The 23,785-nt window shown below is 38.7% G+C and overlaps 1 protein-coding gene across 5 annotated transcripts; it reads left to right on the top strand.

Annotated features, from left to right (window-relative positions):
• The first annotated feature begins 246 nt into the window (after positions 1-246).
• SLC35D2 (solute carrier family 35 member D2) lies at positions 247-22,767 on the top strand. Of its 5 annotated transcripts, XM_059873238.1 has the most exons (12): positions 251-521; positions 3,804-3,837; positions 5,409-5,495; positions 8,322-8,389; positions 10,780-10,851; positions 12,828-12,896; positions 13,965-14,067; positions 15,911-16,003; positions 18,341-18,408; positions 19,154-19,232; positions 21,007-21,089; positions 21,700-22,767. In XM_059873238.1, the coding sequence occupies exons 1-12, from the start codon at positions 379-381 to the stop codon at positions 21,800-21,802; spliced, it is 1,002 nt and encodes a 333-aa protein (XP_059729221.1). In that variant the 5' UTR covers positions 251-378; the 3' UTR covers positions 21,803-22,767. The 5 variants fall into 5 exon arrangements, with proteins under 5 accessions (XP_059729222.1, XP_059729223.1, XP_059729226.1 ...); XM_059873239.1 differs by lacking the exon at positions 12,828-12,896 and having other exon boundaries at positions 247-521; XM_059873241.1 differs by lacking the exon at positions 3,804-3,837 and having other exon boundaries at positions 388-521.
• The last annotated feature ends 1,018 nt before the right edge of the window (positions 22,768-23,785 follow it).

A 23,785-nucleotide genomic window follows, 5' to 3' on the forward strand; every position in this document is an offset into this window, starting at 1 on the left:
CTCCCTTCCGCGGGCGGGCCCAGAGGCCCCGCTTTGTCAGCGGCCTGGTTTAGCAGCCCGGCCGGGCGCTCGGGGGGCCGGGCTGCAGCGGCCCCGGCACGCCGGACGCCCCGCGCGGTGCCCGCCCCGCCGCCCAGCCCCGCAGGCCGCTCTGGCGGGGCGCCCCGGCCCTGGCGGCGGCAGCGCCCCCGGCAGGCGAGGCGCGGCGCGGCGCCGCTCCAGACCCGCCCGCGGGGCCGCCGCGCCCGGGACCCGGGGCCGCCGCCGCCGCCGCCGCCGTCTGGGGCCGGGCCGGGGAGAAGGAGGAGGAGCGCGTCCCCACAGCCACCCTGGTGCAAGCCCGCGGTGCGGCCCTGCTCGCCGCCGCTTGTCGCCGCCATGAGCGCCGGGCAGGCCGCGGGGGAGGAGGCGGACGCCGCCGCCGCGTCCTCGGCACTTCCCAGGGTGCTCTCGGCGCTTTTCTACGGGACGTGCTCTTTCCTCACCGTGCTGGTCAACAAGGCGCTCCTCAGCGCCTACAGGTGAGCGCCGCGGCCCCCACCCGCGGGTGCCGGTGCAGCCGGTGCCGGGCGATGCCGGGCTGTCCCTGCCCGGCGGAGAAGCCTTCCCGCTCCTGTTCCCCTTCCCGTTGGCGTGACCCTCGGGCGTCCGTGCATCTCGAGATCCCGACCAGCCAGCTGGTGGGTAGTGTGCTGGAAGCAGGGTCGGTTCCTCCAATTTGAGACCCCACTCGTGCCCAGTATGTACCAGTTCTGCAGCATCGCCCGACGGCAGGCACAGTTCCGACAGCACCCGTCTTTTCCTCCGGGTCTTTTCCCTATTCCCACAGGATCGCACTACCTCAGACACCCGTGAGGGAAACAGCGTATCCTCTAACTGTTCCTGCCGAACAGTATCTTTCTTCCAGCATCTTTCTTTTCTGAGGTAGCCAGAAACGAAAAGTCAACCTCATAAAACGGCTTGATCATAAATCACTGAGAGATTCTGTCCTTGACTTGATGGCACTTATTCCCATATGGAATCCTGGTGATAATTAGCATCTTCTACCATTGTGTAAAGCAACAGCATTAACTGCACACCTCTTACGCTTTGCATTTTACTCATAGTCTTGCAGCTAAGGGAAATAGGAACTTAGGCATTCATCTCCAAGTAATGCTTTTCCCATCTAGATTTCTATACTTGTTGGACTTCGATCATCCTTGTGGGTCCCTTCTGACTCAGGATATTCTATGATTCTATGATTGTCCCGTGACTGCCATTTTTGTCACCATTAACGTGTTTTACTTAAAATATTTGCTATGTTTTTGCTGTGGTTTAGCTTATCTTGAATCAAAATAAGAAAAAGGAAAACCAAATGAAAAGAAAGTTAAAAAGCCAAACTTGCTGTAATTTTCTAACATTCAGTGCAATTTGAACATATAGCAGCTGTATTTAATATGTCTCATAAACTGTACATGGTGCAAACTGAGATTTTATTTTATAGTGGTTTTTATCCTACAGATTGCAGGAAAGTCCCTGGCATACATCTAGCACATCTGTGTGAGATAATCGAGTACAGTATGTCCATCAGTAAGCCTGAGTTTTGTATTAAGACCTTACAGCATTGCTGGAAATATTTAGGCCTCTGCAAATCACAAATGTCTGGAGAAATCTGTGTAGTACAGATGGGCAAACTCTCCATTTATATGGGGGAGCTGTAAATACTAAACAAAAAGCAGTATAAGTGTCACATGATTATAAATGGAAGTCCTGTTATTTCTTATGTTTTTCCTGCCCCTAATACTTCTGTTTCCCTGACCTCTTTTGCCATCAAATGCTCCTAACTGTGTTAGGACTGTAATGCTCTTACGGACTTTTTGGTGTGAGTCAGCATGCTTGTTTCTTTTGTCAGTGCTTTGTTCCCATCCCAATTACATTAATATTAGATGTACATTTCTCACCACACTAAGTAGGAGAACAGCAACTTCTGCAAATGTCATGAAGTTCAACAAGGCCAAGTACAAGGTCCTGCACCTGGATTGAGGCAATCTTAGGCACAAATAGAGTCTGCATGGGTCAAGACTAGCCCTGGGGGAAGGACTTGGGGGTGTTTGTTGTAAAAAGCTGAGTATGAACCAGCACCATGTGTTTGCAGCTCAGAAACCCAGCCACCTGGGCTGCATCAGAAGAGGTGAGGCCAGCAGGTCAAGGAAGGGGATTCTGTGTCCCTGCTCTGGTGAGATCCCACCTGTAATAATGTATGGCAACGCTGTGATGGCCCCAAAGAGGGGAGAGAATGATGCATCTGACTCTGTGGGCACCAGATGGCTAATTAGTTACTTGATCATACTATATTATTCTATACATCTAAAGCTGAATCTGCCGAGCACTCAACTCTGCACCCGCTGCGCACACTGCACTGAATCCCGTGATGGTCACTCAACAGTCCCGACACACATACTCTTGGCTCTGATAGGCCAAGGAAACAAAACACCATCACTTCAGGTGAACAATCTCCATGTTGCATTCTACTTTTGCACAAACACAGGCGCAGGAAATGATAAGAATTATGTTTTCTTTCTCTGAGGTTCAGAGAATGTGAATCCCAGAAATATTCTTGGGAAGAATTGTGCCTTGCTTTTCTCTGTGAAGGGAAATGTGGGGCTACAGTAATGCATCCGGGTCTTGGGCCTCCCAACTCAAAGACATGGACCTGTTGGAACTAGTCCAGAGGAGGCCACTAATCACAGTGGCTCTGATCACAGGATGGCAGCACCTCCTGTGAAGACAGGCTGAGAGAGACAGGGTTGTTCAGCCTGGAGAAGATTCCAGGAAGACCTTATTGTGGCTTTCCAGTACGTAAAGGGAAGAGCTCAAGAAGGACTTTTGAGAAGGCCAAAGGGAGAGGACAAAGGGAAGTGGATTTAAGCTGAAAGAGGGGAGGTCTGGATTGATATTAGGAAGAAATTCTTTATTGTGAGAATGGTGAGGCACTGGAGTAAGTTGTCCAGAGAGGTTGTGTATTCCCCATCCCTAGAGGTGACCAGTCACCAAGACCGGTCTGGATGGGGCTTTGAGCAACCTGAAGTAGTGAACAGTGTCCCTGCCCATGGCAGAGGATTTGAAACTAGATGATCTTTAGGGTCTCTTCCAACCTAAACCATTCTGTGATTCTATCCATGTTTTCAGCTAAAGCCAGCTGAAGGGTTATAGTAGGAATGTAGCTGGTTTAGTAGACAATAGGTGTTTCTATAACATTTACCTAAGAACTTGATTTTGACAAAGCATATTGCTAGCATGTTTGGATTGTAGAGATAAGCTTCCATGTTACAGCAAGTGCAAGATGTTTTAGTTACTATCCCATCTCAGGATTCAAAATGTGTATGTGAAGCTACTCTAGAAATGATGCATTAAGAGTTCTCTAAGTATGTTACCTTCACTTATGAGTATTTCCCAAACAACTAGCAGTTCAGAATTGATCAACTGTACATGGGCTGTATCATTTGGGCTGCAGAAATAATATATTTCTACTACAATAAGTGTAGTCCTGAACTATTCTTAAACACAGGCCAGTCATCCTCATGTTTAATTGTTGACTTTGGTTTTAAAATTTAACTTCTTTATTTTTCCTAATTATTTATTTCCATTCCTCAGTACTAAATATCTATTCATACTTTTCAGCTTCCCATCACCAATGTTTCTCGGAATTGGACAGGTCATCCTCATGTTTAATTGTTGACTTTGGTTTTAAAATTTAACTTCTTTATTTTTCCTAATTATTTATTTCCATTCCTCAGTACTAAATATCTATTCATGCTTTTCAGCTTCCCATCACCAATATTTCTTGGAATTGGACAGGTATGTTCACAAGTAAAGCACACTAAAAGTATTCATTATTTTTTAAGTTAAACTAATGATAATAGAGGTAGAGTTCAGGGGCCAAAATCACAGTTACAGTGAACTGCTTGTCTTCTGGATTAGATACACTTTAAGGAACTGTAATTTGTTTCATTGAAAACAGGCAACTTTGAGCTTGAGTCAAAATTATTGCCTGGAGAGAGTAATGTAAAAGACTGGAATGCTATTTATTTCTCCTTGTAAAGTTCAGTAATTAAGGAATATGGCCTTCAAAACTGTCCAGCTTTCTTCTAGCAAATGCATACATTCCTTGGGGGTCCTTGAGCCTTTGTGGACTGCATGCAGAGATATTGCCCCTGTTTGTAGCCAAACCATGTATTTCTTCATAAATTTCTCCCCATTTCCTAGCAGTTTTCCAGAAGGACCCATGCAAAATTTTGATTCTTTCTTGCTTTATTTGCCTATGGGTAAGCTGCAGTATGGCAGCAGAAATGTTAGTTGTTAGGAGGCATCGTGACAAAACCAAAGTTCAAATGCTTGTGGACTGGGTCCATAAAGAAGAATGTATCACTGGAGAGGGATCACTGATAAAGATTGAGCCTTGAAGCAAGTGTTGTTTAGACAAGTACATTTTATAGGGAATTTGCTTTCTGCCAAGGCTGCACAGTAGGGGGTAGTGAGGAAGTATTGAAAACAGGGTATGGCAGGTCTGACATCTCTGCTGTTAGGTGCTAGAGAGAGTAAAATGTCTTGTAAAGACATCTTGTACAGATGTGATAGAGAGTTTTACATACCCAGACTGCTCAAGGAACCATAGACCATGTTTCAGTGAAAGGCTTGAAAATGTGGCAATAATTCATCTCTTGTTGTGGCTTTTTTCTTTGCAGAAAAAAGAAAATGAGTCTTTGCAGAATCAAAGATTTAATGGCATTTCCATTTTTTTGTTGACACATCCTTCCAAGATTTTTCTGAACACTATATAAAGTACATATGATACAGTATAATGCTTTAGTCTGCAGAACACGACTCCACCTAATCCTCTAGATAGTTGATTGCTGTAGTTTTGTATTAGGAAAATTTGACCCTTTGTTTTGACTCCTTGGGGCAGCATTAACACCTATGATGTATGATTGCTCAGATATTCTTCTTCATTCTGTCTGCATCTTTACTATTTCTTCTTCATGTTGTCAACAGATTGATCAATGCCCAACCTCCATCTTGCATTACCAAAAAAAAGTTTTGGGATCGGTTCTGCAGACTAAACAATTCTCTGAGTAAAAATTTCATGGTTTATCTGGGATTGTGTCCTATTTTATTTTCTCAATTCCTTCTCAGTATGCATTGTTTCACAGAATGCCACTAGTTTTCTTCAGGATAGTAAAGTATATGTGTGTATTTTACTTTTAAATAAATAGCTGGCAAAATTGCTTCAATAAGAGCAAAATTATTTCAATTTGTTAATTTCGTTCTGTGCTAGCATTTGTCAAATTCATATAAAGATTTTGTCTTTGAAGCAGTTTTTTCATTCAGTTTTGCTCTTGCGTGACTTTTCATTTTTTCTTTTTGTTTAGATGGCAGCCACTATACTTATCTTGTATGTGTCAAAACTAAATAAGATTGTTCACTTCCCTGATTTTGACAAAAGTATACCCGTGAAGGTAAGGATCACGTATGTCGTGGTATTAATAGGAAAGAGTTGCTTCTTATAGTAGCGTTCTTTCTTATGGAGACAAGAAAAACATTTGCATTTCTTTTTCAAAAGGGATTCTTTGTATCATTGTTTCATTTCAAAAATTGATTTGATAATTTATTTTCTCTGTAATATTCTAGTCAGGGCTATAGATATAAACTCCGTTTGCAGAGAAATCTGGTGCCATTTAGTTATGCAGCACATGGGAAGGGTGCTTTACCTTTATACTGCAGAATGAAGTCTTCCATATTCCTGAAAGGTTTTTCTGGATATAGGTCTCTGTGGGATCAGTGGGAGATAGGTGTTTGTGAAAGACTTTTGAACACAGCATGAAGAGAGAAAGGCTGCTTGGAAATATGAATGGAGCATGTGATAGTAGAAAAAAATAGTAGAAAAATAATGTGATAGATGAGAAACTGGAACAACAGCTGACTCCCAGTATAAGATTTAGATTCCATAGGAGGGGCTAAAATAATGCCCACTGAAAATGCTGTAGGTGGCGACTAGCTGTATTATACAGACCTTAAATGTGTATGGTCTAAAGAGGCAGGACAGAACAAATGTGAGATGATCTCCTCTTACCTCAGTTTGGGAATTAGCATGTGAACTGACTACATCAACCATACTGAAAGATTTTTGCATGTATGCAATGTTACTGGAATGTTTCTTTGATGCATTAGCCTGTGTATTTATGTGTTGTTGCAGGTTGTCAGTTGTGTTTGCTCCAGAACACAAGGAATATTCCCAGCCCTGCTGCAGGGATCAGATAGCATAGCTTTTCAGGCCCACATTTTTACTGCAGAATGTCTTGGCTTCCTGTCAGTGTGAGGTTTACAATGGGTGTCTCACAGATATGTTCATTCTTCATGCATGTTGAAATCATTGGTATTTCTACATGTACAAGTCTTAGAGGAAAATCTATGGTATCAATCATAAAATGAGCAATCCTTTATTATTCCTGAACAAGAAAAAAGGTTTCCCAGTGGGTAGCTTTGAGTTCCATGTATAAATAACTTATTGAGACCTTGAGAAGTTTCTTCCCTCCATCCCCCACAAGTCCTACTGTGCTCCCTCTCTGCTATTGTCTTCACTTTAACTTATGTACAAAGGCATTAAAAAATACAGCATGTATTTTCTTTATCCTAATAATATTTGTTGTTTGGAAGATTTTGCTGGATAGGCTGGGAGCAGTCAGCATTTTAGCTTCCAGGACCTATATATTGTTTGTGGTGTTGAATTTGACTAGTCACAGTGAATCAGCTGGATTGCTCATTGTTGATTTCTCTACTTTCTAAGGAACCCCTAGGCCAGCTCCTTATCCTTTTTTCAACTTTTGCTTTGACACTAAGATAATCATTACTTTTCACTCCTCAACTGGTTTATGTCTTCAGTGCATTCAGCTAGAGTTTTAAAGTAGTGAAATGCTTATTTTAGTGACGAAACTTTGAAGTTCCTGACCCCTTTTAAGTAAATGATTCACCGATCTCTGCTGTTATGCTGGATGTTGTAATTTTGTCTTTACAATGGAATGAATTTCAAAGGAAAGATAATATGCCTGCTCTGTTTTCAGCCTATAAATTAAATAAACCAAAATGCTCTAAATAAAAGTCTGCAGATGAGACAGTGCTTTACAAAATTTTTGCAAACCTATGCTGACCGGCTGAATATTTATTGTTACTCATACTCCTGCTTTCTTTATACTCCTGTTTACTTTTACTGTGACTTTCACTTAAAAGCTAACTTCAGTTGACTGTCAGTTAACTTTTACTTCACTTTTTTCTCTCTTGCTGTGAAAGAAACACAGCATGGATATTTTTAACATAGGTTAAATATACCCTACTCTTCTGTATGCTTTTCCAGCAGACAGAGTTTAAAAAGGCATAGCCTTTGACTTTAGCGTCCTCCAAAGTGTCCCTGTGTAGAAGCAAGAGCAACTATTACACATTAGGATAGAGGATCTGTTATGTCTTTCTGTCATTTCAGTGTCTCTTGACTGATAGTGAATGGGACCAAATGTACATACTGCCTTTGTCCCCATTGATTACTTTGGTTGGTTTAAACGGTCTGCAAATTCCAGTCCATTCTGTGATACTGTAATTTTCTCTGTAGCAGGAAAATTAATGGCTTTGAATTGCAGCTGATAATTGTAGGGATTCATGTATTCTTGTACATTTTCTTAAGGCTCATAAGTTCCATTTTTGTTTCTCTGTATTGTGTTATGGACCATAGATTTCTGTGCAAGTCAATCTCTTTGCTAGAAGCAAAGTTTAATCTACTCATAATTACTTACCTTTCCTTTCTAGTATCTTACATAGCAAATTTTTCTGGGTTAATCTAAAATGTTGCAACTTCCAGCTGCATTAGTATATGTGGAATATGTAGACGAGCACAGCATACTTACAGTTTATTAACTTTTTTATTCCACCTCTTCACTTGCTTATTTAGATACTGTTATTATTAGCTTTATATCTAAAATTAAATGTTAAAATGGGTATTAATCTGAGGATTACAGTAATTAGAATAGAAATTATTAACATTTACTCTAAATGGATTCTAAGTCTCATTTGTGGTAAATTGTAACTCTTCTAATGACATCAGTGAAGCTGTGGTCATGACCAGTCACATAAATAGGAGCTGCAGATGATCTTGCAGCATAGTTTTTTTCCTGTTAAAAAAACCCTCTTTCTTCATAAAAGTACATCTGATATGACAGGTGTCAAATTCTATCAAGTAAAGTTCCTCAACAGTACTTCTAAACAAAATAATCTGAGTTGTGCTTTTAATTTTATCACAGTTATTTCCTCTGCCTCTGATTTATGTTGGAAACCACTTAAGTGGATTATCAAGTACCAGCAAACTCAGGTACAGTAAATAGAAGTTATAAGTAGACTGTTTGGATTTTACCCTTTTCTCTTGTGGGGTAAAAAAGAAACACTAAAGAAGAGCATTGTCTGGAGTCTTAAATCCATGTGGTGTCTGTCTGCCTGTCTGTCTAAACCCCTGGTACTGCCATGAATTTTTTACACAAACATTAGATCAGTTTACAAGTTGTCTGCTTCCTTTAAGGGGAGCTTAGTCAGTTCTGTACTGACACAAAATCACAATACTCTTATGTGGCCATAGAAGGGCCACACCAAAAGCATCCAGCTTTTCCTGGGTGTCTTAACCAGAGTGTTGGAAAACTGTAAGGTGTTTCTGAAGGAAGAAGCATAAGGAAAATATTTGTTCCAAGATGTCATGGCAGATATTTAGGAATCACCAAGTGATGAAAAAACTGCTGTGTAGTGGGGTGGTGGTGGTGGCCTAGCCCTGCTTAGTTCAAAAAGCAAGTTGTCAGGGAGCAGTCCTGAAGAGTGCCTTGACTCCCATGTGCCTGTAAGCTTAGACCCAAGAGAGTTGCTTCCATGCTAGTACTAAAAAGGTGTAAGTAATGCAGATAGAATGAATGACAGTATTTTCTGTGGAAGATGAGCACAGAAGCATGATGGCTGCACCAGGACTACAGGATACAGCTGTAGGATACAGCAGGATACACCACTACCATTGTGGTGGTTTTTTTTATGTCATTGCAGGCTCCTGAGGGTTTGGTACTAAGCTGAACCAAAACAGAATTTTGCAGGTTTGTGTGCATTTGGTAACTATGAGACAGATGCTAGGAAAGAAAATAGAACCACAGAATCATAGAATCATCAAGGTTGGAAAAGACCTTTAAGATCATCCAGTGCAACTGTAAACACAGCACTACCACTGTAACCCTGGACCAGTAATCTTACAACCCAGAGCCAGATCAAAACATGCTCAGGGAGGTGATTCCACCACCTCCCTGGGCAACCCACTCTAATGCCTGATCACCCTAAGAATGACAATTTCTGTCTAATATCCTGTCTGAATCTCCCCTGTCTCAGCGGAAGGCCATTTGTTCTGGTGCTCTCACTGCAGGCACTGTAGAAGAGACCTGCCCTCAATTCACTGCACCCTCCTTGCAGGAAGTTGTAGAGAGTGATGAGGTCCCCCAGTGTATTACTTTTAATTCATTTGCATTTCTTTTTCAGGCATCTAGTGTTCTCTAGCTATGAACACTAGATGCCTGATTCTGCAACTCTTTGGTGAATGTGTTTACAAGCTGTTCCATTGAAACGGACATTAAGACTTGGGCAGTACTGTGCCTAGTAGCACTTCAGCCATTGTGAATATGAAAGAAGCTTCAAAACTGTAATAGTTGGCTTTTTTTTTTCCTTTTCTCTGACTGTATATTTAAATGCTTAGTAGGGTATTAAATGCACCTTCTCCCTCTCCTGTGGCTGGTATATCTCTTTTAGATTTATTAGTTTTAACTAATTTTTATAACAGAAACTTTAAAATGCCTGCAGTGTTCCTACCATTAATATTTTGTTACATTGCATTTTGGTACAATATATGATACTTGTTTACATCCTTGAATTCTCCACCTTGTTTAGGTTGTCTGGAAGGTGCAGATGATCCCATGCATAAATTCAAAATATCTGTTGTAAAGTTTTTAAACATTGTGTTAGGAATTGTAACATTTACAAATGCAATTGTTAATAATGATCTTAAGCAGGGGATTAATTGGTCTGTATGGCTACACTGTCACATTTACAGTGTCAGATGCAAGTGTTTTCTCACCTTGAAAGGTTTCCAACTGCATTACTTCATGAAAATCAACAATATCTTGCTAAAAATAGAAGTTTGTTTTGTAGTTGCAGCTGTGGCCCCACTTTTCATGTTTCTTATATTTCCCTCTAATTTTTTGGTCATATATTTATTTTACTTTTTCAAAGTACAGCTTGTTTACTAAGCATGTTTTCTTTGTATTTTATTTCTGTTACATGTTTTTAGAGAAAAGTTTTTTGTCTCTCCTCTTAAGTTTCAATAGATATAGTTTTTATTTAACTATGCCTATGAATTTTGTAAAAATAATTATTTAATAAGCATTATGCTAGGTAAAAAATACCTACTATATTCCATTTCGTTAATGCAGAGTAACCTTCAAACATAGCCCGTTGCACTGATTTACCAACTGGCAAAGCTTGCTATCTTGCAGTGATTTGGTTGTCTAATGTGCATGTCAGACTGACATTCTTATATATGTACTAAATTATTTGCTATTTGTTTTAGTTTCTTATTCCTTGACTAATTGTTCTATCCTCTGGGTTAGTAAAATAAGAGTGAGAATATAAGAATGCTATTAATCTGATATTATGCTTGGATTTTTATTTTGTGTTTTTTGACAGTTTGCCGATGTTTACAGTGCTCAGGAAGTTTACCATTCCACTTACTTTACTGCTGGAAATCATCATACTTGGGTGATCCTTTTTGTTTGTTTTTGGGGTTGTGTTTTTGTTGTTTTGTTTTTTTTTAAATTTAAGATTCCTTTATTTTTGATCATATCAAATGGATTACTTGTTTCATCTTATCAGAAAATTAAAAGAGTGATTTTTACTTACAAATAGAGATAAGCAAAGAAAGTGATTTTTGTAGCTTTTTTGAAGGCATAGATAGATACGTTTTAGTGAAGAGAGGGAAAAAAATCAACTTGTCTCCATTTTCATATCTCATTCTCTAGATTGTTACATGGGTTTCAGGGACAGCAGACACAACTCAGTCACTTTCAGTGCTTATGTTTGTGTCTTGTCTTGGAGACTCCTAAACTGTGAACTGCTTCAAACAGACAGATCCTTACAAAGAGTGCTGATAGAATCGCAGTCTGCTTATGTAGAGTAACTGTCTGGGTCAAGTCTGAAAACATACCAGGTTAATGAAGCAAAATGGTATCTACCAGTTCTTAGATCAGACAATTCCTTACTTACAGACACCTATGTTATTTTTCATGAGAAATCAAGAAGGATATGCTAGCTGCTCAGGATTTCTAATTTCAGTAGTACTGAGTTGGAGGAGCAGGAGTATAAATACATCACACTTTGTCCAGAACTTCACAATTCTATCCACATGGCTGATGCTGGACTCACAAGATGGACTCACAAGGAGAAAACCAGCTTGCTGAAGCTGAACCCAGGCAGGATGAGAGTGATGATCAAGGGAAAGCTAAAAAGGCAAAAAGCAAAAAGACCCCAAGTAAAATGTCATCTGCTTTTGGCTGAAGCAGCAGTTAATTGATCAATGTTATTCATATTTGGAGACATTCTGGAATTCTTTTGTAGTTTTAACTTCTCCCAGGGAAAGCAAAACTTGCTGTCTTCTGTTGGTCTGAAGACTCCCACAAGCAAGTGAAAAAATGTGAGTCAGTGAGATGTACATAAATGCACAGCTGGAGAACAGCAATGTGGCCTGTGAGTGCAACAGCATCCTAACCAGTGGAAAGCTTGGGAGGAGAATGCTGTGTTGGTGCAGACTGACACAGTGGATTTCCTCAGGGCTGAAAATGACAGGACTCTAGAAAGTCTGTGCAGGCTTACGTCAGGATTTTTGAAACAGTCAAGGTTTGGATTGTTACTCTTGAGAGTCATTATGATCAAAGCCTAATTAATCTAGAGTCTGCTCAGCGCTTTATTCTTGGGGCAGTGGTCCACAGATGTGGTCCTTTACACACAGGATTTCTCCAAGAGTATTTCTTCAAGAGAATTGTACGTTTTGTTTTGAGGATCTTCTCTCTCAGTCTATCTTGACAGAATAAGGACTAAGGGAATTGTAAGGCATATTGCAGTATGATGCAAAAATGAGTACTTAAGATATTTCCAAATAAAGTAGTGTAGATATAAAAACCTTTGTATAGGTTTACAGCATGCTTTTTACTACACTGTGGCAGCGCTGATGTGATAGTGAAGAATGTCATAAGCTCAATGTTTTCCCTTTAAGTAAAAAGTATCAGTTTGAGTTCAAAATAAGTATCTATTTGAAAATAATCCAGACAGTGTGCTGTATAGTATCTTCCTCAACAGAGGTGGTATGAAAAACTGCATGAGAGTTCTACAGTGATTTTTCATTATTGGACTGCTGGATGACACTGAAATATGTCTATTATGAATATCAATACACATTAAATTTTTTTGGTTCAGTGCTGTTACTTTGAACCTTTAATCTTTACTTTTATAATTGTTTAGTAAGAGAGTTCTCAGAGTGCTTTTTCAATCTCTGTTCTCAGGGCCAAGGTCTGACAGCCTGGCACGTGGGCAATCACGTTGTTTCTGTAAGGTTGTCAAGACTTTGCCCTCCTGTTAAATGTTCTGTGATTATTAATTGCTTTGGAACTTTTCAAGCAGACAGGCATTTAATCTCCGCTTCAAATAATGAAAATGTGAACTGTTTCAATTTTTGCCTGCAGGAAACGGTACCCACTGAATATTATAGTCAGCGTATTTGCCATCATTCTTGGGGCTTTCATAGCCGCTGGGTAAGGTTTTAATTTCTCATACAAAGCCATATTATGAGGGGAGGGACAGCAGGAGGACTTTTTCCTTATTTAATTCCCAATAAACCTAAGTGGAGATAAGTTACTCTGGATAAAGTTTTGATTTGGAAAATCTCTCTAGCGACATCACTGGGAGGTGCTGTTATACAAAGAAAAAAAATCTAATTCCTGCTGACTGTCTTTGGGTGTGTCTTTTTCCACCTGTAGGTTTTCCATGTTTTCAGGATCATAGGTGAAACAAGTTAAAACTATGTGAGGAATCTTGTTTTTATTTCATTGTATCAGTGTATTTTAATAATGTTGGAAAAGTATATTCTTGTTCTGGATAGAAAGAATAATATTTTGGTTGTCAAATGTGGAATTACACATTGTATATTTTTTTAATCATAAAAATCCCACCTTTTTTTTTTTTTTTCCCTCCAAGTTCCATTGAGTTCCATTGTGAGATAATGGTTACAAAGCACCCATATGCTGTTGTCCTCTGTTTTACATTTCAACATTCCTTTACCTACCTGGAAAGTTAATGTTTTGTTTGTTTGTTTCCTGGCTTTGCTATGAACAAGGGTAAATAATTTCCATGTGATGTGACAGAGATAGAGCCATGTCCTATCAAATGAATTACTGTATTGATGAGGTAACTAGTCAAAACAGAAAGGATGACAATATGTCTGAAAAACATACAAACCAGTTGGATTTTATTCCCTAGCCGCTTTCTGTAGTAAAAGAAATAGGTAAGTAAATTCAGTTATAATTGGACTGGTTGTCAGGGTTGAGATGGGTGGAATTTTTCTCTAAATGAAAACTGAACATTTCCTGCCACTTTCACACTGAGTATTAGGAGCTCTCTGATGTCTCATTTGTGATGGTCCTGTGACTGGAGAAATGTAAAGTACTTTGACTTAAAAAGAAGGCTTGAAGCAAACCTGTGACTGGCTGGAGTTCATGGGATTTGCATATCCTCGTTCACAATATTTGTCTTGGTAAACAAGGTAATGCAATGCATTGCATATTTTTTGTTTATTTACAATACAGTATTTCTTTCTTTCCCAGGTCTGATCTGTCTTTCAATCTGGAGGGCTACATCTTTGTGTTGCTAAATGATATCTTCACAGCAGCAAATGGAGTTTATACAAAGCAGAAAATTGATCCGAAGGTAACTGTGGGGTGATTGGATTGAATTTAGCAGTGAGCTGCTGTCTTGGTTTAGGGCAAATTCAGGTAGAGGTACCTCTAGAAAGCAAATTCAAGTCGCCCTTCTCCCTGCCTGGTCAGGAGATAAACTTCCTTGGAGAAAAGTGGAAAAAACGATTTATTTAACAAAAAAAGTACTCACAAACATGAAAAAAAGAGAATAATATTAAGCATTGGAATCTCACACTGTTCTGAAGAGATGGCAAATTCAGAGAGAGAGAGTACTTGTCATGGAGTGTAGCTTGGTTTGCTCAGTCTCTTGTCAATCCCTCTGGTGCTAGAAAATTCCTTGTCCTGGGGCCTGGTGGGCCACAGGCGTGAGCTACCAATGTTTTCTGAGTTTTCAGTCCAGAGCAGGTTTGAATAGTTCCTAGAAAAAGAAAAACTACAGTCCAGGAAACTTCTCTGCCTCAGCTAGCTATAAAAACTAACTAAAAGCAAAGGAGAGTTCTGTCCCACTGTCTGTGCTGCAGGCAGCACACACTGAGAGAGAGAGCTGAAGCTCTTACCTCTATGTTCTTGAATACAGCTGCCTCAGACATTCCACTGCTTCTCCTTTTCCCGCTCTTCACTCTTTGATCTGGTTTTAAAGGCACAAAACTTATTTCTGGGCTGGACAGACAAATGGGGATACAATTCAGCATCATAAAGTCACCCCAGGGCATTAGTCACCCTTTTGTACTTAGACTTTTAGATTACTATGCCCTTACCATTATAAACTCATAAATATAACTTCATTTGCTTTCACATTCCAGTTGATATATGCATTCTTAATAGAGAACAGCCTAGAAAAAGTTGTTATTTATATCTCTGGCTAGGCTTTGGTAAGTGAACAGGCTTTTAAGCAGAATTTGTAGTTAATTAAAAAAAAATACAAACCATAAGCAAACAGTTTACCTCTAAATTGGATATCTGTTTATATAGGGATGATGACTTTTTGACTAGAAACACACGTTATGTGAGGTTTATGTAGAATATGTAAAATAAACAGAGAGCTGTCTAGCCTAATTCATAACCACGGTAACTAGTATTTTTCGATTATCTAAAAGCAAGTCTTCAGCAAAGGCAGGTGTGACAAGGTATTAGATGATATCTTGATACACATTACTTATGTAAATGTTAGGCAGGCTGCTCTTCAAATGCAGTGCCATAAAACATACTAAGCCATAGCAAAGAGCAGTCTTGGACAGAGGTTTGGTTTCTGACTTTGTGTTTCACTCTGTATAGCAGAAATATCTAAACAGCATGGTAGAATCTGGAGGAAGGGAAGGCTATTTTTTCATTCTTCTAATTTCCTGCCTTTGTGCCAAGCAAGTTAACCCACAACCCTTAAGTTGCATAAGTATATGGCAACCCTTAAGTTGCATAAAATTACATCAATTACCAGTGATTACAAAGCTCTATATATGAGTCAAACTTGACTCATTTTCCTATTATATGTTTTTGTGGTTGATTTGTAGTGGAAGGACTAGGACTAGGGATTCCTTGGCCAGGTAGAGACTTATGTGAAGTCAATACCAAGCACTTCTGGACCAGTGCTTTTGAACGTACCTAGTGTTGTACAGAAAGTGTCCAAGGTATAACAGAGCAGTAATACTCTGCTGACTGCATAGACAAAGTGAACAAAGTAGAATTTCAGCTTAGTATGAAACACTGAATACAAGGATTGCAAGTTTGTATTTTAAACTGAGATTTATTCTCTGTTTACTCACTGACAATGATGTCAGAAGAATTACCAGAGTAATATGTAGTATTTTGCTCCCAAGTGGCTTTTAATGCCAAACACCATGTTTTGTTTTTCACAGGAATTGGGAAAATATGGTGTCCTGTTTTATAATGCTTGTTTCATGGTGATTCCAACAGTTATTATTAGCTTTTCTACTGGAGACCTTCAGCAGGTAAGTAGCAATATTGCATCTCTCAGACTGATAATGTTATTTTGTTCAGATTTCATTTGGAGAGTGAGAGGGCCTTTTTGTTTATTTCTGAAGGGGTAATCCTCCCCCACTGTTAGTGATCAGTGTTTGTAAAGTGCGAGTTAGACTTGTCCTTCACAGGTAAGAACTTGTGATTATTCACTTAAGGAGAAGCTAAATTTGTGTGATAGTCCTTGTTTGAGTCTTTGTCTAGGAACTAAAAGGTATGTTCAGGAACACCCAGCTAGAACAAAAGGTTGAGAATTCAGCTGCACTGTGTAATTTGCCATATGCTCTAAAACAAGATTGCAACTATACAGACAGTTTTTAGTCTTTCTCTCATTCTGGTGTCCAGGGCAGATTTCTGTTTAGTCTCAGTCTAGTTTAATAACCTACATTGTGCCTTCTCATAGAATGAGAGCAAGACTCTCCCCAGGTAATCCTAATACAATATCTGTAGGCAGTATGTCCTGATACATAAAGTATCAGACCAGAAGGTTTTCCTGGCTCCCTCACAGACTTGCTGAGTTGCCTTTTTGGTAATAGTTAAATGAGTCACTCATATTCCTTTCTAGAAATGTTTTACATTTGCCGTGGAAAATTCTTTGGAGGGTGTAATAAATCATTGTAGTGTTCTTTATTATATGTTGCTGTGCCCTGAACTCACACAATTTTATCACTGTGTTCTTAGAATTCTGCTTTAAGCAGAAAAATTATGATTCCCTGAAAGTGCTGGAAATAGGTCTGCACTGAATGTGAAATTTCTTTAAGTCATCAGTCCAGCATGACCTTGTGCCATTTTAGGAAAATGCAGCTGCTGCCTATCTTGGAAAAGTAGCCCAAGTTTTTATAGCTGTAAGATTTCAACTGCTTTTCCATAATGCAGGGTGTGAGATATTTTGGTAGACCTGGTCAGAGAAATTTACCTTGTTGTGAGTTTTACTTCAGGGGAAAATAAGGAGTGTGTTGTGCCCACTGACTGATTTGCTTTGTAAATCCCTTAATGCTCAATTACCTGAAAAGAATAAATATCTATTAGAGAAATACATTGTGCTTGCTGTGTGTCACATTGGTTTGATCACTTAAAAATAGAAGTCCTGTTAAATGATGCAGATAACTAGTGTCAGTGCGACACACAGAATCAAGTAACAGAGAAAATAAAAAAAATGGAAAAATACTGATGATAAGTCAGTAAATTATTGTAGGTAACCATTTTACTTAGCAGATTTTCAGACCAGTTTTTACCCTGGCAGAGCTTCTTGCCTTGACCCATCACAGCATACATCTTCTGCTGTGAAGTCAAAGCATCAGTACCACATCTATGTGGTGGGGACATGCTTCTACTCCTCTAGCGAGTTCTGTAATCTTGGAGAGATTGCAGTTTGTAAGTGGATGTCTGAGTTACTAAGTTCTCCTCCACCAGCTGGCTCACTGTGAAGACAGGAAAGCATGATGCAATATAAGAAGAAGGAAGCCTCAGAATGGCTCTCTGTTATACTTGGCAGCTTGTTGTTGCACACCAGCAAAATTCTAGCAGAGCAGAGCTGCTCAAGATCCTTTTTACCAATTACCTCACATGGTGGAGGCTCAGCTGGCTGTTAGCATGGACTAACGGCCTTTACTCTGTTTCTCAGGGACGTGTTCAGCCTTAGCTGAATTTGTTGTTTATGTAGCAAGTGTAAGGTAAGCAGATTAAAATGAGGCACATCCAGGAGTTGCTAGAGATGGAAAAGAATCTGTGACATGTTTCTTAGTGGCCATGTGGCACTGTGTGTTTGTTTGCTGCACTTTGCTAGGAAGGATACTTCAAAGTGATTGAGCCTTTTCATTGCTCTTTGTTATCAAGGGACCTTAGTAATGCTGAAAACGCAGGCTTGGGCCCTGAAAGCTGTTCATGAAGGAATCTGTGGTGTGGGAGAGATTTAGAGGAAATTATTTATGTATTTGCTGTTTCTTTCCATCTCACATCAACACTATTTATTATGTGTTATTATTCACAGTGTTAGTATCTGTCAATAAATAGCAAAAGGCAACTTTCTGTATTGTGTTCATGTTCATTGCTTACAGTGTGCCATTGTGTATCTGCACTGCTCTACAGGTTACAAGTACTTGTCTAGGTATCAGGGATGCTGTCATCCTGCTGTCTGTCAAGTTAGATGCATTAAACTGTTTACAGAAGTAAAATAAGTGGTTCATAATTTTTGTATGAATTAAATGTATTTTTTGAATGTACATATTTTCATATTAAGTACATTTTATATGTGTTTACAGTTGATTATATAGCACATATAATTCTCTCTCTCTCTCTCTTTTTAATAGGCAACACATTTCCAGCACTGGACAAATTTTTTATTTGTCTTTCAATTTATTGTTTCCTGCTTGTTGGGGTAAGGACACAGGGGAATAAAGCAAGTTGTTTTCATGTCAGTGTTTCAAATTGCAAATCTCAAATGTAATACTCACTGATAAGTTACATTACAGTTCAGAGAAAATGGGTTTTCCCCCAGGGTTATGTCCTGGTTATGTCCTGATTTTTAATTATTTGTGATGATGTAAATAACTGTTCAGTGCTATTTGGATTTTTGACCTCACAGTACAGTGCTGAACAACATAACATTTAGCTCTCAGATGTCTCTTTTGTCTGTCTCTTCCAATCATCTAAATTCTTGGCAGTTAACAGCATGTAAGTCCTTGAGTACAGGAGCTGTTTCAGTGTGTTTGTTCTTTAAAGCGGCTGGAAAAGAGTGGGAGACTTAAAAGTAATAAAACAATGCTTTGTTACTGTTGAAACTGCAGAGTCAAAGGAAGAAGGAGTTGCATCCTATTGTTCTCTTCTGCGTCATAACCAAGGGGTCAAACTGACTTCAAATACTGACATATAAACAGCACAGAGAAAAGGGTTGACTCTGCTAGAGCTCAAGTAGCATATTTTAACATATATTTTGAATATTCTGTATGTGCACATTATTAACGTAAATTAGAGATTCACAGAAATTCTTTCACAGGGGTTTGAAACAGGTGGGATTATAGATTCCAGAAAAATACCAATCCAGATAAGGTTGAATATCTTGAAGTCATGTTAAACTTCTTAGCTCCCTGGGAGGAATTTATATAATTTTCTTCTTTGTTTAGATTTCTATTGATGTATTCTACTGTCCTATGCAGTCATTACAATTCTGCACTCACAACAACAGTAGTTGGTGCTATCAAGGTGAGTTATGGACCAGAAGAGGGAAATAAAAATGCTCAAATAGACAATAAAGAGCATTGGCTCAGCAGTGGTCTTGATTCTGCTTTGAGATGGAAACTCAAAATGAGGGCTAATACTGAGACACTGCTTGTGCCAAACAAGGTCACACCACAAAGTGACCCTGTTCTCTTGCCTTCAAAGTCAGGTATGCTCCAGAAAACATTGTTAGTATTGATCTATTTTTATTTCTTCTGCAAGAGAAACTGGAACAATTTTAATTAAAAGGTGTACATTTAGCCACATTTCATCAGGCAGTATCCTGTGCCTCTGTTGTTTATTAGGTTATTGTGGGTTAGTCAAGATGTCCTAGTGCAAATCCAGGTGAAATTTTACTTTGAGCTAAACTAATTTCCTTTGCAGCTGATACATAGAGCTTTTATAGATACAGAATAATGACTAAGCTGAAGTACAGAGTGTGCTTTTTGGTTAAGTGCCTCAGCCTCTGTGTGAGAACCTGTGTTCTAGCTGAACAGATTATTTAATTTTGGTCAATTCAACACCAAAACATGCATGTCTTAAAAACTGAACCTGGTGTCCTTACAGTCTGTTTTCTTTAACTCAGTTTAATTTAGAACTTGTTTTGTATTGATGAGGACAGCATGTCTAGGAACATCCCTAACTGCCCATGCGCTTTTTTGTAGGCCAGTTTGGAGAGAAACACAGAACTATAAAGCTGAAAGAGCTTTAGAAAAGACAAAACTTATGCAGATGTGGGCAAAACATTTTCAGAATTCAACCTAGCTTAACAGGAATAACAGTACTGAAAGCGTTTGTTTCTATGACTAAGGAAAACAACGCATTCACCATAACAAAATCTGCAAAAGGAGAGCAGTACTTCTCTTTCTACATCCTTTTTCTTTTTTGAAAGCTGCAAGATTAATCTAGTAGTTTTCATTCTGTGGTCCTGAAAGCATTCTTTTAAATTTTATAAGTCTGTATCAAAATATTAAGTCAGGGCAAATCTATATCTAGTTTCTTAGCTGTAATAGTCTTTGACACACTTTGAACAGCTTTAAAGGTGAGAAGCAGGTTATGATGCAGCAGTCTCCATTAGAGACTTGTAGAGACAGATGTCGTTATGCAGATTAGCTGCTTAAACAATTGCAAGCAACAAAGTCTTGGTAAAATGATCACACACTTCTACATTTTTCCTGCAGTCTTTAGAGGTCTATTTTTCCAAAACTTGATGCAGATGGGTGAGAGGTAGAATTCTTAACTTTAAGCTCTGCCTGTCTTGAACCTGTACCAAGTGATTTCAGAGTACATTTAAGTTGGAAAAATAAGCAGATAACCCTCTTAAGGTACTAATGAAGAACTTTTACTATAACTTTAAGGCATCCTCTTTATGGTGGAGAATGCAAAACGCACTTTTAAGAAATGAGATTTGAATTCCAAAGATAATAAAGAAATAAATTTCAAAAGGTGGCCTTAAGTCCATTTTGCCTAATATCAAATAGCTTTTTTTTTCCCCTTGGAAGTTACTGTCATTGTATACATTTAGAAAACATACTGATTTTATTATTCTTTTCATTGCTACGTTATCTATTTTATTATTCTTTTCATTGCTACATTATCTATAAGACTGACATCCATGAAATTAGTTTAAAGGCTGATTTTACAGTGGTCAGCAACACAGTATAGCTATTTCCTTAGAAAAGTGAGTTAGTTGATATCGTTTGTATTAGTGGAGATGAAATCTGACTTAAATAAATGCATTACTTTTGTTTCCTTTCAGAATATATCCATTGCTTACATTGGGATGTTGATTGGTGGAGATTACATATTCTCCATGTTAAACTTTGTAGGGCTAAATATTTGGTAAGTGAAACTTGAATAGCCTTTATTTTTATTACAGCTGAAAATTTCTCAATGATTTCTAGTTTTATATTTCATTCGATTGGACTTATTCAGGTGATGCAGTTTTGGAACTACTGGCCTGACAAAGCACTGCCTCAGGATGTAAAGGTCATTATAGTTAGTTATGTCTTTTCATGTCTGTTTTCAGACATTAAATATTGCTGTGGTAAGGCCTAATTGTGGAAATACGCCTGCAGTTTTACTGTGTGGAATTTTTTATCTTTTATGAGCAGCAGTTCTGAGCTGTGAGGCGTCCAAGTAAAAGTCAGGTGTGGTGTGGGAAGTGAGAGCACTGACTGAATGAGTTGTGCCCATTGAATATAAGTTTTGACTCGTGAGTGGTTACTTTCTGTGCTTAGATGATCACCTGTGTGTATGAATCTGTGTGAGCAACTGGTAAATGATCTTTATCTGCTTGAGGCTGCTTTCTCAGATGGGTTACATAGCTCTTAGGCGCTCGTAGTTTATGATGGCTGGTGTTTAGCTCTTCAGAAGGAAATGTGTGAGTACCTATGAAATGACATCTGTAGCATGATATCTTTGCCACTACTGTTCATTCTCTTTTGTTTAGTATGGCAGGAGGACTGAGATACTCATTTTTAACATTAAGAGGAAACAGCAAGCCGGCACAACCTGGGGATGAAGAGAATGCGCTTCCAGTGTCAAAGACTTAGACAAAATGCCTGCCATGAAAGAGACTGAAGATACAAGTTTGTTTAGCATTGCCAAGACCTTAAATAAGTATATGCTGGAACATATTTATAACAACAACAAAAAAAAATCTACCTCAGTTGTCACAGACATGTACACAATTCACTGGCTCAGAAATATTCTTGCACGCAATTTTTTTACATGCAAACTAGTTTGATTTTAAATTTTTCTTCTTAATCTGAAAGCCATTTTGTAGGAAGGAATGCTATGAGCAAATCTCAATTTGTAAATTTCTGCATTTACCTGTACTTGGGTGCTATTTCAACAAAATCTTTGAGTTTTGTTTCAGTGACTGCCTGTAGTTTCTTGAGGCACAATTCCCTGTAAAGATGATGAGGCTTGATTCACCATTGCCCTGTGCCATATGCAAACCTAAATATCAGTGAGGAGATGAAAGATCCTAGTGGTCCAGATTTATTTCACACATGCATGTGCTCTTAGGTGAGTGATATAGAACGTATGGGGCAAAGAGGATATTTACCCCCAGATTGTTCCCTGTGTAAATGTAAACTGAAAAATTCAGGCCATGTCCACGTGTGTACATTGTGTAGGCATTCTCTCTCTATGTTTTTCTCGTCCTCAGCACTATGGTGTTCTGAAGAAATTGTCACAGTTGTTATAAATGAACCTTCATAATTTTGCAGCAGATCAAGGAGAGTAGGAGAATGACAGGGGATTTTTTAATATTTGAAGATTGTGTGTGTGTGTGTGTGTGTGTGTGTGTGTGTGTGTGTGAGTGAGTTAGTACCAACAAATCTATTTTTGTTAAGGTACATTTTTCTTTTCATATCGCATTCCCCTCTTCTCACCTCTTATCTGTAACCACCTTGCTGCAGAGAAGTGGTGCTACTATGTACAAACATAGTAGGGAAGGGAAACAGATATGTGGAAGACTGACTTGTGTTTAAATAAAGACAAATGGCTACTGTCCTGTTGTGTCTTATATATACAGTAAAAGCTTATCTGGTATTAGTTTATGCTTTCCATTCTAAGCAAGGAATGATGATGAGCCTGGGGATGACTACAGTAGGCTCAGAAGATGCAGTGGTTAAGAGGCCCAGACTGATGGTCTGAGTGATCATCTGGGACAATAATACCATATCTATGTTTCAATAACACCTGTATCTGTATTTCCTTCTTTGAAAATATTTGATAATTCTTACCTGTTTCTCTGAGGATAGACTGTTAACATTTGAAAATGTGATAGGCACATTGAAGTGCTGGAAGACAGCAGAGAAATTAATCTTGTTAAAGTTCTCAATTCCCTGCGAGCATGAGCCAAAATTTTTGAAAATAATCAAATCAAAAGAAGATTTTGAAAGACTTTGACAGGGAACCAGAGTGGTTTAATGACTTGTTTGATCACTTCAATTAAAATACAGCTAATCTGAAAATACAGAAAATCAGAAGAAAACATTATTCTGTATTTAGCACATCAAAGACCAGTCTGAATTAGATCTGTGAAATGTGGGTAACTCACACCAGAAGATTCAGGGAGTGACTGCCTGCATGGATTTGAATGGCAAGAGGAGCAGTGTCTGCAGATACTAGAATTGGCATTTAAAGGCACGGTCAAAGTGAGAAGAGAAATCTGAGCTATCAGTTTTCTCACAGCTGGTGAAGAATGTGATTTTCATTTTCTGTCTGCTGAAGACCTGTGGAGGGAAAGCATTGATGCAAATATTGTTCCATGATCATTTGTTTTTAAAAATTTCCTTTATGCTTAAAAACCTTCAATATTTTTGAGTGTATTCTTTTACAAGGCTCCTCTTTCTTCAGAACATCTCTACCTCCACAATTTCAATTACTGACTCTTAACTCTCTTCCATGAGAGAAGGTATTGGAAAGTTTTCATTTATTATTAAATTAGTATGAGTGCCATTTGATTGCGATACTGAAGAACACAAAAATGCAACTGCTAAATAAGATGTAGTTCCCACAAAGGA

The sequence above is a fragment of the Haemorhous mexicanus genome, chromosome Z (genome assembly GCF_027477595.1).
Source record: "Haemorhous mexicanus isolate bHaeMex1 chromosome Z, bHaeMex1.pri, whole genome shotgun sequence".
NCBI lineage: Eukaryota > Metazoa > Chordata > Aves > Passeriformes > Fringillidae > Haemorhous > Haemorhous mexicanus.